The sequence below is a fragment of the Ochlerotatus camptorhynchus genome, unplaced genomic scaffold (genome assembly GCF_037179485.1).
Source record: "Ochlerotatus camptorhynchus isolate MF236.1 unplaced genomic scaffold, CSIRO-AGI_Acam_v1.1 ptg000155l, whole genome shotgun sequence".
In the NCBI taxonomy this organism is placed as follows: Eukaryota; Metazoa; Arthropoda; class Insecta; order Diptera; family Culicidae; genus Ochlerotatus; species Ochlerotatus camptorhynchus.
The window spans coordinates 119,180-138,887 of NW_027040645.1; the positions used below are offsets into that span (position 1 = coordinate 119,180).

Consider the following 19,708-nt stretch of genomic DNA (forward strand, 5'->3'; position numbering starts at 1 on the left):
CCAATTTTTTTTCCTTGATTTGTTTTCCGTGTGACCCCAGGGAGACAGCTCCCACACCTGGACCCTACCTAACTACCCATCAACTCATGAACTGGGGACCAACCGGGGATTAAAGATGTTACGCCTCAGAACATCCTGGCGACACCGACTGGGATTGAACCCAGGCTTGCTGGGTTGAGAGATAATCACGCTTACCACTACACCACCGGCGCCGCAGATATTCAGTACTAGAAATGTTGTCGTTATGCATGTTTTAAATATTATTGGCATTGTATCAGGCGATTTCTTATTTTTTCAGGTAAGAATCGTGAGTTGTTAAAAACTAGCTTTAAATTCAATTAAGCTAAATAATCTATTGCAAAACGTCTATTTTCCATGTAAAATTTACATGTAATGTTCAATAGTTGGATCATATTCGGACTCATTGCCCTGAATTATTGCACACTACCAAAAAGTCATGTAAATTTCCGTGCCCTGAGACCGACACATGCAAGCGGCCCAAATGACATAAGAATCAGTTGAAAGAAACAAGAAAATAAATTCAATCAATCGTACTTTTCGTCGAGTTGCGTATGTTTCGGTTTGGGAACACTTAACACTTACGTCAAAGATGAATTACGTCTCGTGTTAAAATAGTTATTTTTAATTGTGTGTATATGGGCATTATACCTAACTGATAGTGTAAGAACAATAAACCAAAATGTTGCGTTCAATCATCCTAACAGAATTACTGAAAAATTCAAGCTGAAAAGTACATTCTAAGATGCATTTGGCTATAATTTATGGGTGTGCAATAATTAGATACAAAGTGTACAATAATTGAATTTCAAAGAAAAATGAGTCGTGCAACAATTGGGTTCTGAGACACATTCGCAAGATTCCTTATAAGGAATGGAATTAATAGTTGTGGAATCGTTTCTTGAATCGCATTTAAAGGGTTCTGGGGAAATCAATTCTTCAAAAACGTTTAGCTAAATAACAAAAAAACGCGTGCTAAGCTGTCCAACTTAATGTGAATATTTTGAAATATAATGAATAGATATGTATGGATTAGTCACTAGTGCATACGAAAAATATAAATTGGGAAAATAGGCGGTTAACCGAAGCTATGCGCTGCAAGCAATTATAGCACTAACAGCAATTCTTACTAAATATAAGGTTTAATTTCCTTTCTATACGTATATATCTCCCATGTCAAAGTTATGTATAACTTTAAAAGTTCACATGTTCAGCACTAATGTGACTAACAGTAAATGAGAATGTTTATGATGAAGAAGATTCGGATCTTTTACCAATGAGTCATTGTATTGTTATTCGTATTCTATTCACAAATATTCGGATGATTTGTTTAGTATTTTCTTACGATATTCAATAATTAATCAGAACAATAAAATACAATTATTTACATTTATTTATCGATTATTGTAAACGCTTCACGTATTGAAAGCGCAGAAATCGTATTGTTAAGATTTCGATTTTCGGAAGAACAATCTGCTTTGTACATCATACAGATATTTCCTGTATTTGAACACGTTTTTTGGTAGTTCCATGAATGATGGAACCTGTTTGCTGTCGTAGAATGCCTCCTTGAAATCCCACGGAACGGCTAGTATGTGTTGTTTCCAGCATCATGGAGTTAAATTCTAGATCAACCTCGTTCACGGTAGTACCTATTTCTTGTGTTTCTGGTAGACATGTTTGTTCGGATTGCGTACACTGGCTGCCTGTAGTGGTTGTGGCATTTTGTCGCATCTGTTGGCACGTACTGACTGTATTGGATGATGAGTCTGACATTGATGAAGGTTGCGACGAATAAGCTTGAGGTACAGATGTGAGATTTTCACGCGATAAATTCTTGTAGGTTTCTGGTGTTATAGATCTTCGCATGCTGCCAGTAGTTGATCCTCTTGGTGACGCATAGGGATACTCTTTAAGGGATAGTTCTGAACTACAAACATCTACGATGATGCATTTTTTTTTCGTTCCAGTATGATCATTGCACATGTATTCGTTGAACGATGCTTCGCCAGATACGCTCTGCAAATTTGGGTTGAACTTAGCCCTAACCGTGTCAGTCTCAATATCCCTGAGGATCTTTTGTTGTTCGAATCTGTCGTCCAAAGATGATAGTGTAACATGTGTTGCCTCCTCTGCCGCATTGATTTCCTTTTGCTTGTTAAGGTTTGCATGTTTTTCTCTCTGGTAGTATATAGCAGTGAAAATAATGACATTCAGTAGCAGCAGAAAGCATCCCACTCCGATGGTGATATTAAATGCTGTAGAGTAGTTCTGATACTGTGAATCAGACATTTGATTGATGATATCTTTGCTACTTTCTGCTGTGTTCATCTGGTTTCGCTGCGGATACGTTGCAGCGACTGGTGGCATTATGGTCATGTTTGGTGGGCATTCTAGATTCAACGTAGATTGTAAAGCAGAAAATAAAGTGTATGCATTATCTATGACTGTTAAATATAGTATGACGACGAAAAATAAATTATGTATGATGGAAGGGGTATAATGAGCACACAGCAATATAGACATTTTTTGGTGACTATACTTCAATAGAATCATGTTAAGTGTGAAATTAATTGATTTGAACCATAAAACATGCAGTTTCGATACGAGCTACGGGGTGAGTTGATTTGGATTTTTGGATTTTGCGTTACTCCGGATTTTTTTTAACAGTAAAGTGATATTGGTGACGAACGAATACTTGAATTTCCTGAATCGAGTTCCACAGTGTGTGGATTGTGTTGGACGGCCAAGAGGTGTTTCAAGACTACATTCGGGACATTCCGTGCAAGCTCTACCACAAACCGGATTATAACTATAACATAACTATAAAGACGGGTAGAGATGGTATTTTTTTAATATTATTTCATGTCGGGCAATCAATACCGCTACATTCATAAAAAAATTACACTGGTTGCAATTGCTCTTGTTATAGCAACTCTTTCCACCTCTGGACTATCTGAAACAACTGCTGCAGGAATCGCAAGATGGATCTTGCAACAAATTTTCACCATGTATTATGTGCATCCCTCATGTCATAAATTCAATATTTCCCACGACGCTTCTAGCAGACCACTTTTGCTGCGTCAAGCTGTGAAGAGTCAATTTCCAGTAAACTGCAACGGCCATCGAACTACTGCATCAGCATGAGGCAATAGTTTGATGAGCGTTAAGCATTCCTTAAAGTGTCACATTTCGATCTGGTTGTTGTTAAGCCACCAACGGCGCAACATGCTATCGTCATTCTCTCTTTTCGTTAATTGCCTTTTCCTATTCTCTCCTATTCTCTCCTTGATCGCTGATTGGTGATCGAGTACATGGTGACTCCAGGAACCTGCAGTAGGAAATTATTGTAATGCAATAATTTGAATAAACGATGAGTCTTGATTGAACACTCAACTGGACTAGCAGTTGTCATTACTGAAAGAAAGTCACATGAAAAATTGTTGTTACAAATCGCTCACTTCGCTCCGTCTAGAACAATTATACTTAACTCATTGTATTTACATTATAAAATACTGTTTGTCACAGGTTTATTGATCAGATGTTATAAAAATAACTAATTATTGTCTGCAAGAAATTAAATACCAAAAAAAAAAAAAACATTACCACAAATCGCTGCTACTAAATAGTAGTAGCACAGACAAACAGACATAACACACTGAATATTTCTCATTGTAAAACATCGTCGCTAAAACATTACCGCCATCTGTTGAGTACACTGTGGTGGGTAGTACGCTGAACAGATGGCGGTAGTGTGTAAACGTCAAACGCAAGGGAATTGACTATGCGCGCCAAGGGTGGCAGTACTACCAACTGAGAAACTTTTAAATTAACCGTTAAATGCTTGATCGATTAACAACTTGTGAGAGTTATGTCTGTTTGTCTGTGGTAGTAGTGAAATATTATAATATGATGTAGTCAGACATACAGCGGAAACAATTAAAGTTTATAGGTTGTTTTCAAGAATTCTCATATTTTGAAACTACGGGTAACTTTGATAATATAATATAAAGAATAAATTTACTCGCTGTGCTTTTTCCAAATTAGAAACATTGGTTCCATATTGTAGCTAAGGGTATCCGTTGATATCGTATATAGTTTTTATATAATTTGTGTTATATATTTTACAAACATATTAAAAAACAATTTTCGTGTTTTTCGCTTTTTTGAAATAGCACTCAACCTTCACTTATGAAATGTTATTCCGATACAGCCATCACAAATTCAATGTTGTATTCATATTGCTTATGACGTTTCCTGATTATATACTCATTCAAAGTTTCATATTTAAAGAACTAAATTGTTTGAGTTTCACTCATTTTTTTCTACATTCATCGAGCATTATCAAAGTAACCCTAAATCAAAATACTGAAGTTCGGTCACAAAACTAAAAACATAGTGCAAATGCTTTAATTTTCGTTCAACATATTACTAACGAACTAACTCTTGGATCCTCAGTACTTGTTTTAAAAATATAAAATTTGAAAAACATTCATTGCTGTGGAAAAATATTTAGAATATACTTTAAAGAACAATGTTACCCCGTTTTACTTAAAAACACTTTATACAAAGACTTGCGGATGTAAAAACACTAGAACTAGCAACCAGCGAAAATAACAACAAAAGCTACTTAAAAACTGGCCTCACTGCAAATCATGCAAACTTCACATGAACGCTTGATAATGTTTGTTTTGATATCGTAGAAAAAAATGTTCGCTTCAACGTCATCAGGCAACCGTTTTTTTTTTAATCGAAAAAATCATCCAACGCGTTGTGAATCAGTGGAAATGAACTGTTTTTATAAATATTGTGGAAATAACTCCCGAAGTGGAATGCGTTTCGTGGCGTTTTTTCGTTTTCCTCGCAGCGAATCAGAGCGCAAAAAGTGGCTATCGTTTTGTGAGCTTCCGGAGGATTTAAAAATTTTGGGAAGCCAGCGTTTGTGCAGTGTTAGTTCAAGGATTATACAAGCAACGCTTTAAATTACGTCAACGTTGAAACGTATAACTTGTTTTTGGAGCTGGAAGATATATTTAAACGTAATATTTCAGTATTCCGATTGCTGAATGAGAATCTAGAGTTGAAATATTATAACCTGATGATGAAAGTAGTATCAGCACCACACTTGCCAGAATGTCACAAGATGAAAGAAAAAATCATCAGACGATATATTCAATTCCGCTTACGAGTAAGCCGGCAAATTTTTCCTCGAGACAAACGACATGACAGCAAATCTATGGCCATATGAATGACAATATTTAAAATATACACAATTGATTGAAGTTTCACTAGATTTTAACGCTTAATGAAAGAAAGATTGAATTAAAATCGGCATGGAACAACAAAAACATGTTTGCAGCATTTTTCTTTATTTTCCATTTTAAGTTACCTATTCGAAAATGTTAAATCTGGATAACAATGCTTCCCCCTTACCGAACCATCGAATCTTACATGTTCGTTTGGCTGCACTTTTTGACAGCTCATTTGGCTGCATAAAACAAATCTTCGCAAGTCTTTGTATAAAGTGTTTTTAGTTTTACTGTACTCATTATTATCACAAAATTAGTTCGATTGATTTATTAACAATTGAATTTTCTAGATTATGCGCCTTTCGAGATTACCCCACTGTGCACCGTATGCTCCATAATTTGTGCGATACAGAAGCAGACTTAGCATGAGGTTGTTACGAAGAGGTTTGGGTCTAACATTTACCTTGCTTTGCTTTGACACGTGAATTACGATTCACCTGGTAACAAAAAGTGTAATTTGGTGCATTCTGTGTCACATCAAGCATTTCAGGCCGTAGATGCTTGTTCACTTTAACGGCATCATGTAATTGTGTTGCTCAAGTCTTTTAACTTCATAACAAATTTAGTTAATTAAAAAATCTACACATGTTCGTCACTGACAGCATTGTCATTGACAATTGACATGGCTTGCCTTGACGATGACTGTTAGCACAAATGATAGACCAAAGCAGAATTGTCAATATCACCGTGTATTGTCGAGATTTTGCAGCACTGGTTACCTCTTTGGTAATAGTGTTTATCTTCATTAAGAGCAAGAAAAGAAATTCAGTTGAAGCATCTACAAATACTGCACAGTTCTGTGATGAATTTTTCATGAAATTTTGTCGCACGAATTGTTTCTATAAAAATTAAATATTAGCCACCTTTCAGGGGTTCCTTGAACCGGTTCCAAGATCAAGTTGCCAATTCTTCATGAAATTCTGCGAATTTTGAGGTGCCAGACGGCTTGGTTCTATGAAAGTGATAAGTTGGCCACATCTACGGTGCCTCACGGAACATCGTAGGAAGGATACATCCGTTTCTGGCACTACGGTCAAATAAATTCCATTTAAATATTCGATTGATCTATGATCGCAATGTAATAGTAAGATTTGTAATTTAATACATTAGATATCACACTCTTTGCAAGAATTTTGCTCAACCGTTATAAAATATAAATGCCCGATCGATTGGAAGTTGTTTCTAAATTGGTCAATAAACGACGAAATGGGAGCAATATCTAATTTTTAGGCGAAAAAGCTTAGCTACGCGTGGAATCAATGTGACGAGATCTTGTTCAAATGATTAGTATTAAATTATTGATACTTATTTTTTTTAAAGATATATGTCAAACTTTACTTACTGACAAAAATATCATCATAGTAAGTGGGTGGATAATCCGGATTAGTTAGAACTGATACCTCAGTTGTTCAACTTAGGAAAATAATATTATTATAAGTATTCCCTGCTATTATTGCTAAACCTCAATGCGGACAAGGGATTCCTCATTAATGTTACTTTTTAATACTTATAGACCATAACATCTTACTAGGATTAATGAGGATAATGGAGAAATAAACATATTATGGGTTGGAAACTGAGTTTCAATTTATGAAGAGAATTCAAGTGGTTCACCTGTTGGTACTGTTTGTGCAAATGTTACAACATTTGTTTCAGTCTTATGCGGCTTTGTTGTTGATTTAGCTATGGTGATAAGCCTTGGTAGCGTTATATTTGGCGGTTCCTTCAACCTTCCTGCAATAAAACAAATTTTTATCGTTTAGTTATAAATCAAATAAAATCAAGCAGCACAAGAATTTCTGTAAAATGCGCAATAATCGAATTGCAATCTACTGTAATAAACATTGTATCCCATTGCACATGATGCAACGTAATGAACTACTCATTACATGTTAATCGGTTGTATCATCAAATGGGGCGAAATTAAGTGGCTTGATTTTGCACAATGAGATGACAAAATATGATCTTTATTTAGGTAAAATAATTAATTTTTGTCATGATAATATCACTCATATTTCCTCATAATTAATTTTATAATTAACAGATTACACCACTGAACATGCATGTTTTTATTGAGAGAAGATATAAAAAACTTCATATGACCAAATATGACTGGTCATTTGTGTGTTTTTTGCGTCGTCTCCTAATCGTATGAAATTTACAAAATCATACTCACCATCAAAATACTCCGGTTTATCATCAGTGAAGTGATGATGTCGCATAGGAAGATACGCTGCATCATCGAATGAGTGCAACTGTGGTATGAGACTCAACCACATTGATAACTTATGTCCACGGTAATGGCTTCGCGACACTGTACTGCACCCTAAAATATTCAAAGTTAAAGTCCAAGTATTTAGCTATTAAAATTAGCCTTACCAGACTTACCTATCTCCAGGTAAATCTGGTTGATGGAATCATACATTTCCCAGTTTTCCAGTTTTAGTATCGCTTTTTTCTCCACATCATCGAATCGATCGTTACCATCGCTGCTATCATTACTATCGTTATCATTGAATTGTTCTCGTCCCACAATTCCAGAACTATCTCGCATAGCTTCATTGTCATCGGGTTCATCAGCCATTGAATTTATAGTGTCATCCCAACTATCGTTGTCGTTATTGTTCTGATATATATCAGCACTTTCAACATTGAATTCACTATTGTTCAAACTGCTTCGGTAGAGACTCTTTAAGAGCCTGTTATTTAGGAAAAGTGATATTTGATCTTTACGTAGAGAAAATTTGTAGTTCGATCGTTTGTAGCGATGGTTGTTTTTGCTATTGTGAAAATTTCGTGCACTGCCATGACTTATATCGGATTTATCCATGGCATTTGAAGATTTCAGTCCATTTGGCATGCTATATTCAAATTGTAGAAACGTGTATTGACTGTTATATCTTTTTTGTTTGGTACGTGTCATTTGTTACATTTTCTACTCAAATTGCATACAAAAATTTGCCACAGTTATCTAAATTCACAGATTTAATACTTGTCAACAAAACACCAACAATTTAGACTCCTCGAAAATGGTCCAATAAGGAGCGAAACATCAACATTTTCTTAGTTCCGTGCACATTACTGGGGGTTTATACAAAATGGGAAAGATTGTTGAGTAAAAATTAGTGTGCTTCATTTCGGAAAAAAAAAATGTTTGCAAACATGGCAATCAATAATTCGTAATCCATTGGCGTAATAAGGGGGGCCGGGGAGGCACCTATCCCTCTAGACCCAGGGATGGTGCTCCAGAGTTAGGAAATAAATTTACATTTCACTTTGCAGCGAATTTTAATTTCTTAATATGTTACCTATTCACGGCTGCTAATTGGCCTACATCTTTTATTTATTTCTCTGCTATACACAAATGTCATACAAAAAGGTTGATTTTTTTTTAGCAGCGATACCAGATAAGAATACATGTTTTTATTTTGAAGAAAGTTTTAATTTCTATGAAGACATTTTGAAGATTCGTTATGAGAGGTTTGGACTGTTTGAAGATATGCGGAAATCGAAGAAGATTTCCGAAGTATTTTTGAATTTTAAGCAAACATGTGAAGATTTTTACTATTGAAATCTAAATTTTATATATAAGGGACGACATTTGAATCTTTAAACAGTTTATGTTTTTTTTACAAGAAGAACTGATCAACCTGAAGTCTTTAAAAATATCCAAAATAATTAATTAATATCCTCGAATAACTGGAGATACTTCTTGATCAACTATCTGTCTTGGGAGTATATCAGCGTACGAAATTTTCACTATTGAAAAGTTAAGAATTTCAGAATGAACTTTATCAATCTGAAGTCTTTAAAAAGGAACCAGAGGACTATACTGAAATTTATTATCAGGTGCGGATCTTTCAAAACATTCCCAAACATCAGCAATCTATCGAGAATTTTCGGAAAAGTACTTGATCAACATGTAATCTCTAAATTAAATCTAGACAACTTTATAGAAATGTTCTATTTGCTGGAGATCTTTCAAACATTTCTTGACCATGAAGAGAAGAAAACAGTTTGTAATATTCAGATTAATACTTGAGCAAGGCTATCATTTATCAATACTGTGAAAAATATCTAGTGAAACTAATTGAACATCAACAACATGTTCTAAAACTTTCATTAAGGTTCCTGTACTTTCGGAAAGTTTTTTGAACTTAAACTTAGTTCCATGAACTCAAACAAAGTTCCATAAACATGTTCCTTAATCTACAGGTATTCTGTGAAAAGTTACAGCAAAACTATGAAAAACCTCCGATCTGTTTGCCGAACGTTCTGCTGTCGAGATTTCGGTAAAATTTACCAGAAATCTGTGAAATATTCTCAATGTATACACAAACCGAATTTCTATCAAGATTACTGAACATGTACAAATTAGTGTGATAATTTATTAGCTAGATAATGGTCTTAGAAGAGGGTAGGTAGATAGTTCCGTTAGAGTACGGCAGTATGAAAACAGAATAGAAGTTGAAAATGAGCGAAGCTTCACTAAAGTTTCATGTTAGATAGCATTTCCAACCAATCCTGAAAATCGCAAACTTCGCGTATGAAGTAACATAAAAATACTTTGAATGTAACAACTCAAGGCGGGAGTAGCCGTCAACAATGCTGATGATGGTACAGCACGCAACAACCACCCTACTGCTTTCTCTCTGAGATGACTAAGTTGGTCATGACGAGAGGAGCAACACAATAGTTGGGTAAAGAAGAATTGCATTAGAATCAGGGAATCAAAATGAACGAATCAGATAAAGATAATGGCAGTCTCATTTTGGTTACACTCATGATTAGTACAAATCCAGAAATCACAATGGACAGTTCTGGAAACGATAATGCGATTATCATTTGTGTATCAGATCATGATCATATGAAATAGCGATAATCTCAGATCATCATCATCAGCTCTCGTCACTGAAAATTCCCCATTTAAGACAAGGCTAATCAAATACCCTATAATATGTGAATTTTCGGAATGAGGATGACGTATAGAGATCGAAAATCGATGTTTGCCGCCATTATGAAATTCAAGATGGTGGCCATCGATTTAAGAAAAACTGTCGAATATTGATGAACGTCGCTAGAACTATTCCACAGCAGCAGACAGTATATAAGCAAATCAGGCGCACACTGTTTTGCCTCATTCTTTGCTAGACTGTCGAGCTGTTCAGTCCGTATTTTCGCTCGAGTTCTCGATTCGATTTTGTTTCGTTTTGTGCTGTCGCGTTGCGCCGTGGAAGTGTTGCCACCTTCTCGCGTTCTGGCAATTTTAATTGAACTTGCAAACATGAAACAAATGGTGCGTAAACGTGCCAATAAGCCAGCAGCGGGCCCTTCAAAGAAGGTGCTAATCAAGCCCAGCGCGTTGCAGGATGACGCCGGAAAACGAGTACTGCAAGCCAACCAGTATACAGTACTCCCTGAAGAAAATGGCGATGGTGACGCCGTTCCCATTGCAAGACGAGAGCGGATTCCCCCGCTTTTCACGCCGGTGAAGGATGGTGCCAAGCTGGGTGCCGAACTGGCAAAACATAAGCTGCTGCCTCGCTTCAAGCTTTGCAGCATCGGGACCAAAATCATGTGCTCTAGCCTGGAGGAGTACAAACAAATAGGAAGTTTCCTGAAGAACAACAACGTGGACTTCTTCACGCTTGATCTGCCATCGAGCAAGCCACTGAAGGTGGTTTTGCGTGGATTACCGTCGTTCGAGGCTGCTGCGGTGAAGTCCGAGCTGGAGTGGCTTGGGCTCCAACCTGAGGCCGTGTTCCAGATGAACCGGCGTCCCAACCAAAACACCAGCTTCCGTGATCAGTTGTTCCTAGTGCATTTCACGAAGGGATCCACCAGTCTTACGGCTCTGAGATCCAAAATCCGGGACCTGTTTCAGGTCATCATCAGTTGGGAGCATTACAAACCCCAACATCGTGATGTAACGCAGTGTATGAACTGCCTCTCATATGGCCATGGCACCAAAAACTGCTACATGAAGACAAACTGCGGCAAGTGTACTGGAACTCACTCAATTGCGTCCTGTGAGCAAGTCGATGACATCGAGCCAACGTGTGTCAACCACCAAGCCTCCAATCGCGGATGTCCCAAGCAAGTGGAGTTCATTAATATCCATCGAAAGGCCACAATCAACAACCAGCTCGGTCGCCTTCGTAATCATCGTTCGCCTCCTGAAGTAACGGAATTCCAGTACCCAGCTCTCCAGCCCCGTCAACATGTTCCGAACCTAGCCCCGCTTTCGCTCAACAACCTACAAGCCAATCCTGCGAGTATCCAAATGGTTCCCAACAGTCGGACAGTTCAGCAGCTTTTGCTGCTGCCCAGCCAATTCCAGGTTCATCCACCGCCCCTGGTTTATCATACGCTGGTGCTGTCTCAGGTCAATGTGTCGACGATTCTCCGTTCACCTCGGAGGAACTTGTGACGCTCGTGGCCGAGGTCATCATCATCATGCGTACCTGCAAGACTCGATCTGAACAGCTTCATGCTGCCTTGTCACTCGTCACAAAGTATAGACCGTGAAGCTATAAAAATTGCAAATTGGAACGCTTGCTCACTGACGAACAAGCATAGAGAGCTACTCGATTTCCTCAACACCAAGGAGGTCGACATTGCTATCATCACCGAGCCGAAAGTCGGGAAGGAATATGTTCAGTTCGGGCTTCAAACTGAACATATTCCTTCCCGACTTTCGGCTCGTCAGACTTGATTGCACCTGCTCTGGAGGTGGAGGAGTGGCCATCGCTGCAAGACGGAACATCAGTTGCCGGCTGCTACCAAACTTCCAGCTGAAAACAATTGAAGCACATCACTTGGCCCAATCACCATCATCGCGGCCTACTGCCCCAAGGAAACCAACATCAGAGACGGGTCGTCAGTGGCCCTCCGGAAAGACATCATCAAACTCACCCGGAGGAGCGGGAACTTTATCGTCGCTGGGGATCTGAACGCAAAACACCAAGCTTGGGGCAACGGTCGGAGCAATAGAAACGGCATCATCCTCAATGAAGACCTGCAAGAGGGCCACTATACCATCTTCGCCCCGGACTCTCCCACCCGGTTGAGTCGGTCTGGGGTCCATGCGACCATCGACATCTTCGTAAGCAACATGGGACACAACATCTCGCAACCTGTGGCATTACAGGAGCTGAGCTCGGACCACTACCCGGTGGTGGCTGAAGTTGGATCCTCGGTAAACCGATTCGAAGCTTCCCGGCGCAACTACCATCGAGTCAACTGGGCGCAATATCAACACTGTGTCGACACAACCTCGACTACGATGTTCAACCGGGGACGTCCGAAGATGTTGACCGGTGTCTACAAACCATCGAGGAGGCGATGTCCCGGGCCAAGGAACAACACGTGCCAGTATCCAGACAGGTGAGTAACACTCTGAAACTTGACAGCCCTACCAAAGATCTCATTAGACTCCGTAACACCATTCGTAGGCAGTACCAGCGTACTGCCCTGCCTAACTTGAAGACTAATTGTAATCGATTAACAAAGATCATTCAGGCCAGGATGGAGGATCACAGAAATAACGATTTTTCTATTAAGATCCGCTCTCTCCCAGATTGTGCTAAGCCCTTCTGGAAACTTACAAAAATTCTTAAAAACAAGCCTAGGCCCATTCCACCACTGACCATTCATTCCCGGCGACCCAGTGGTTCATCTGATAACTCCTGAGGAGAAGGCTGCCGCGATAGGTCAACACTTCGTTAGCTCCCATAATCTCGGAGAAAACATCGTCAGCCCTCATGAATCTGAGGTTGCTGAAAATGCAACTAATGTTCTTCAGATTTCTAACATTTTTCCAGAGGAATCCGAGATTACGGCTGACGAACTGTTGGCCTATATAAAATTTTCTAAAAACATGAAGGGCCCAGGTTTCGACAACATCCTGAATCTGGATGCATCCTGAAACACTTGAGTTCCAGATTCTACAACCATCTGGCACTGATTTTTAATCACTGCCTCAGACTTGGCTACTTCCCCTCGTGTTGGAAGTTAGCTAAAGTCACACCCATCCGGAAACCTGGGAAAGATCCGTCCTCTCCTTCAAGTTATCGACCAATCAGCCTTCTCTTAGGGTTATCAAAACTGTTCGAAAGAGCAGTGTACCACCGGCTCCTATCATCTGCCGATGAAAACAACTTCCCTAATAAAAATTACCATACAAGAGAGCTTAACGACTTGTTCGGGTTATCATTCAAACCATTTGTGTAATAGTTTACCCATCCGGGATACAGTTCGTTTATGGTATTTGTTTATTAGGGTTGTTACTCGAGGAACAGTTTGGTTTTCGGAAAAGTCGTTCGACCGTCCACCAGCTGACTCGAGTAACAAACATTCTCAGACGGAACAAGTCTGTTTCGAAAACATCTGCCATGGCCTTGTTGGACGTTGAAAAAGCGTTCGACAATGTCTGGCATGATGGCCTGGTGTTCAAATTGCAGCAGTACGGTCTTCCAATCTTCCTAGTGAAGATAATAAACAACTATCTATCAGACAGGACGTTCCGAGTCTCTCTGAATGGCATCACATCGGATGCTTTCAACATCGGTGCCGGGGTTCCACAAGGAAGCATCCTTGGCCCCATCCTATTCAACCTGTTCACCTCCGATATGCCGGCTCTCCCTGATGGTGGATCGTTGTCTCTGTTCGCAGATGACACATCCATCGTCTACAAGGGTAGGGTCACCGGAGCTCTGACTTCCAAACTTCAGAGAGGCCTAGACGTCCTGTCTGAATACTTCACCAGCTGGAAGATCCCTATCAACGCGGCAAAGACCCAGGCCATTAACTTTCCACACTCTAAATCTCCCAGACTTGTTCCGTCGGAGAATAACAAGATCTGCCTGAACGGCACAGTGGTGGAATGGTCCAAAGAGGTGGTGTACCTCGGGCTAACACTAGAAGGCAAGCTTCTTTTCAAGGAGCACGTTGTCAAAACGAAAACCAAGTGCAACATCTTGATAAGATCGTTGTATCTACTTATCAACAGGAAGTCAACCCTGTTCCTGAAAAATAAGCTTGCTGTCTACAAACAAATCATCCTTCCTGTAATCGAGTACGATATGCCAATCTGGGAGAGTTACGCAAAATGCCATCACCTTAAACTCCAAAGGATCCAAAACAAGATCCTTAGGATGGTCCTAAACAGTCCTCCGCGGACTAGAAATTCTGAGATCCACATCCTGGCTGGAATTCAGACATTAGAAGAACGGAGAGTATTCATCCTGGAAAGGTTCAGAGACACCTGTCTGAGATCAAATCATCAGATCATACGTGATCTAGCACGTTAGGTTAAGTTATACTCGTAGTTAGGTAGGTTAATACTTTTTTCAATTCAAATAAAACAAATCCCCAAAGGGGTATTCTGTAAACTAGTTGAAAAACGCAAATATTAAATTAGAATATCAAATTAAATAAAGATGAAGAGCCAGATAGGCTAATCTATTAATATGATATATCAATGTACTACCATAATCAACAGAATTAAACATAATTTTACTACTACACTGTTTTGCCTGTAGATTTGAAGACCTACTTCAAATCGCCTCGTACATAGTACACAGATAAAAAATCTGAATTTTAATTATCATGTAAAAATTCATGCGCCTAAACTTGTATTTTATTTCACGCAAACGAGCAACTGGTTAGCAATATTGTTTGAAAAGCTTGGCTTTTGCATACAATATTTGCTACATTGCATGAAATGTCTCAGAACTATACACGATTTATAATGTAAACTTGTATGATATGTGATGCTCCTTTTATGTGCATCAGAAATTTACACTTCTTTTTCGAACTGTGAACGAGTTAGGTAAAGAAGTGTGTGTTTGACATGTACTGTCGCATTAATAGTCATTCACTCATTTCATCTTCTATTCAATGTTCATACTGCCGTACTCTAACGGAACTATCTACCTATACACCAAAAAAATCTGGCGATGTAAACATCCATGCATGCAAACATTCATACATGTAAACTTCCTTTACACGTAAACTAGCAGCTTGCAAGAAATATTGCAAACAAAAGTGGACAGTTGCATTCAATATATGGAATATTGCATGACATGTCTCAAAAATTTACAGATTTATAATCTAAACTTGTTTGATTTATGACGCTAATAAATTATCACACTAAATCTGCATGTTAGATAGCATTTCCAACCAACTCTGACTTTGTTTTATATATTTGAAATAGTCTACACCTTTCCCCACCCGAAAATTTTAAAAGTAGTGTGAAAACATTTACTACCGATTGTTTATGACTTTTCAGCTAAGGCCATAACTCTCTCCAGCCCATGATCCTTTTTACGCCTATATCGTAACCCCTAACAGAATAATAGTTTATAGTTTTATAAGGAAATTAATAAAATTCGCTTTGGCTTGACTTATTAAAATGCTGTAAAAAATCACTCTCCAGTGGCTGCGTTGATTGGATCATTTTTTAAAAGTGATGCATCCTACCTTAGCAGCACACTCATCGCAAATCAGTTGTAGCAACTCCTATGCGATTTATTTCGGTCACAATAAAGTGGTTGCAACTTTTCTAGATGGAAGTGTGCTGCTTGGGTAGTGAAGATGCATTCACTTAACAACACCTAGAGATGAACTAGTCTATGGCTAAAAATCTCTTAAATAAAGATCAAAAAACAAAAAATTAACAACACCTACCCTGTCTTGGCGAAGTTTGTCAGATACTGAACTAATATTCGACTTATCTGTTTCTCGTCGTGTGAATAGTTAGACGGAAATAATGGTGATAGTGGAAGTCCAAAAGTGAAAGGCACGTCTTCACCACGAACGGAACCTCCACGCTGCAAAGGAAGCAAATAAGGACGATTAATTTATGTATTTAATTTAGACGTAGAACATACCTGAGGAAAGTCACGTTCGTCGGATTGATGTCTAAAATGTAAAAAATATGATTTCCCTTCCTGAAGACTATGTAAATAACCCAACCGCACTAGTGGTGCAGCTGTATGACCGTCACTCAATAGTTCGAGAATTGTGTCACGATGTCCTAGTGGATTTCTAGGCGGATGCTCCCAATCGGTGTACTCATTCTACAAAAGTAAGACATTAGATGTGGATCCAAATAGTCGAGAATTAATTTACCCTTAATGATGAATAAATTTCTTTCAAATGAAAGTGAAACACATTTCGTACGTATGTTCGTAGAATGCGGTCTCTTCGTGTTTCATTAAAGCCAAACTCCAAATCTTGAGCACTAAGGTCGTTGTATGATTCATAAGACGTCAATCCAAACAATAACTCGCTTGCCGGAAAATTTGCAAATTCGATTCCAGTTGTGCTGTGGATGAGAAAGAAGTTATCTTCATGAAGTTGTCTTCTTGTTACATTATGTAATTGGCTTCAATTAATATTTTGATTAAATTCCTGCTACAAAGCCGAGGTTACATGCGCAAACTTTTATTATTCAATAATTACACATAACCGTCATTCCACGTCATTCTCATTCATCTTCACGATGGATGTTTAACGTATACTTTGGTACGATAAGACCACTGAAATGCGCATAGTTTTTGTAGAATTGACCTACCATGTAGTCACAATCGGATCATCCGATTTTTCCGTCGATCTTGTTTTCCGTGCTGAGCACCAATGCTACCGACGCCAGGAAAGCAGCTCCCACACCTGGACCCTACCTATCGACCCATCAACTCATGAACCGGGGACCAACGGCTTTACTTTCCTTCTGAAGGAAGGCGTGATCAGAGATGTTATGCCTCAGAACATCCAGGCGGCGCCGACTGGGATTGAACCCAGGCCTGCTGGAGTGAGAGGTAATCACGCTTACCACTACACCACCGGCGCCGCTGTGGGATTACTTATTAAACTAGATAATCAAAAATTGTGAGCCAACCTTTATCCGATTTAAATAAAAATAAATTTTCATTTTTACATATTTCTGAAACCAATAAAGATACAAACGACAATGGGTAATCTTTTTGCTGCATTTCAATCGTACAATAGTTTTTCTACAGTATTGCCAACTCTGCGATTTTGACGTAGAAATACGTCTTTGTCGACTATCCTGGGGTGCAAATCAAAAAATATGTGTGGTGAAATAGTGTTAGGTTTTGAACGCTTGTAACTTTGTCATTTATAGATGAAAATGAAATCCAAATACGCCAATCGATAATATATTACATTACAAATCTGCTGAATTTTTTTTTTTTAATTTTCCACAAAAACATTTGAAAAATGTACAAATGATAATTTTATCTCTGTTTTCATGGAATAAACTATTTTCCCTAACACAGTTGTCATAATCGAGTACCATTTGGTTGTACATCGTTCTGCTTGAAAAGATATAAACCAGCGCTGCTGTCATGCCTCTGCTAATTACAGCTTCGGACGGCGTGGCACTTAGTCCTGTAACAAGTAGGACCAAGTCAGTGGGTGGACGTGATCACGCAGCCGAGAAATAGCGGTGGGTGGACGGTACACACTAAGATTATTTCAGATTTCTGTGAAATTTTACCGAAATCTCAACAACAGTTTTCCTGTAAATTTTCACTGAATATCTGTGAAAAAATTACAAAAAATACTGTTAAAAAATCACCGAATTGTTTTCCGAACTTTCAGCTGTTGAGATTTCGGTAAATCCGTGAAATAATCTTAGTGTGTACCATGGAGGGATAACTGTAAGCTCGGATAATGTCGGAAAACGATATGTTTTTCCTTTAAGCATATGGTTCCGGCAGTGTGCTTATATTTGTGGAACCCATTGGAAATCAATCAATGGGTTTCACTATTATAGAGGGCCGTTGAATCTAACTATATATATATATATATATATATATATATATATAGTCATGGCACCACCGGATTCCACGAGTAGGAGGTAGAAGCTAGGTCATCATATTTGAATGTAGGAAAAACTTTGTGTAATTCAAGTGAAAACTAGATAAAATTCATTCTGTTCTCGACAGTCGAAGTTTCTTGCCTAGTGCATTGGAAATCCATTAATCCCAAATTCAAGTTTAAGTTAGTTTTTTACCCCTTCCGGGCAAGTAATTTTATAGTTGGCGCAGTCGGTAAGATTGTGCAAAGAACCCGCGAGTGTTCCGTGAAGATTAATCGACGGTTTATCGACAAGTCAATGCCTTGACGAGAGGACATCGCCAAGTTGAGGAAATCTGTACCAGCACCGGAAGACGCGCAATCCAGAGAACCAGATCTAAGGAACATCGGTCAAAGTAAATCGTAAGTACCCATTTCTTATCCTTCAAAACCAATTCAGAAATAGAAACCCGGAAATTTGGAAACAACACACACAACTTTGAACACACGCAAAGTGATGTATTGCAATACCCTTACTTCAATGAACCATTCGTCCTCACTACTGATGCGAGCAATTTTGCTCTCGAAGCAGATTTATCGCAAGGCTGTATAGGAAAGGATAGACCAGTCGTGTTTGCATCTTGAACGTTAACAAAGACTGAATAAAACTACTCCGCTATTGAAAAGGAACTCCTTGCCATAGTATGGGTCGTAAAGTACTTTCGACCATATCTCTTCGGTCAAAAGTTTACACTTTACACGGACCACCAACCTCTTACATACGCGCTCAATCTCAAAACCCCCAATTAAAAACTGGTGAAATAGAGATTGCAGTTAGTCGAATTTGATTTTGAAATAAAACACCGGCCCGGAAAATAAAACGTCGTGGCCGACGGACTTTCTAGAATACCAGCTGAAATTAATATGAACGAAGAAAGTTCCGACACAAGTTAAATCCATTCAGCGGACACTGACGTTTCAGAGTTCATTGAATGCACCGAACATCCTCTAAATATAATCCATAGCAAATCATCTTGAAAATCGGCAAAAAGGATTCTGAGGAATACGATGAAATCTGCCCTAAAATGTATCGAAGAAAAATCACAAAGATTAATTTTGGCGTTCCAATCCGCATTTTCCGAGATTCCATGCACCCTGGCAAAATTAATTGCATTTTATGCCCGGAAAACGTAATACAGTCGCTACAAACAGTATACACAAATTACTTCAGTCACTGCAAAACATTTAAAATTAAGGATACCCAGAATTTATTAATTGATTTGAGAACGGCCGAAGGACAAAATACAATTATTTCAGATACACATGAAACCGGTCATAGAGGCATACTGAAAAACAAAAACGCTATAACAGAAGGTTAGAAAATACATCCTTTTTTGCAAAACTTGTAACTAACAAAGTATTAAAGGCATCCGTACAAAATTCAGCTTTCAGAAACTCCAATCCCTAAACTACCTCTTGATTTCATACAGGTTGACGTTTATATAGTTCAACCAAATCTTTTCCTCGCAATATGTAGTCGATAAACTAACGAGATT

At 38.5% G+C, this 19,708-nt stretch overlaps 1 protein-coding gene across 7 annotated transcripts in view; it reads right to left on the reverse strand.

Annotated features, from left to right (window-relative positions):
• Positions 1-1,393: 1,393 nt before the first annotated feature.
• The window catches only part of LOC135701305 (uncharacterized), a 118,225-nt gene continuing 99,910 nt past the window's right edge, over positions 1,394-19,708 (reverse strand). For 6 of the 7 annotated variants that reach the window (XM_065222051.1, XM_065222052.1, XM_065222048.1 and 3 more), the window contains 7 exons: positions 16,461-16,656; positions 16,220-16,408; positions 16,017-16,159; positions 7,707-8,188; positions 7,504-7,653; positions 6,942-7,061; positions 1,394-2,411 (listed from right to left, as the gene is read on the reverse strand). In XM_065222051.1, coding sequence (XP_065078123.1) covers positions 1,504-2,411; positions 6,942-7,061; positions 7,504-7,653; positions 7,707-8,188; positions 16,017-16,159; positions 16,220-16,408; positions 16,461-16,656 — 2,188 coding nt within the window. In that variant the 3' untranslated portion in view covers positions 1,394-1,503. The remainder of the gene's footprint in view (positions 2,412-6,941; positions 7,062-7,503; positions 7,654-7,706; positions 8,189-16,016; positions 16,160-16,219; positions 16,409-16,460; positions 16,657-19,708) is intronic. The other variant, XM_065222054.1, reaches the window with a different exon arrangement.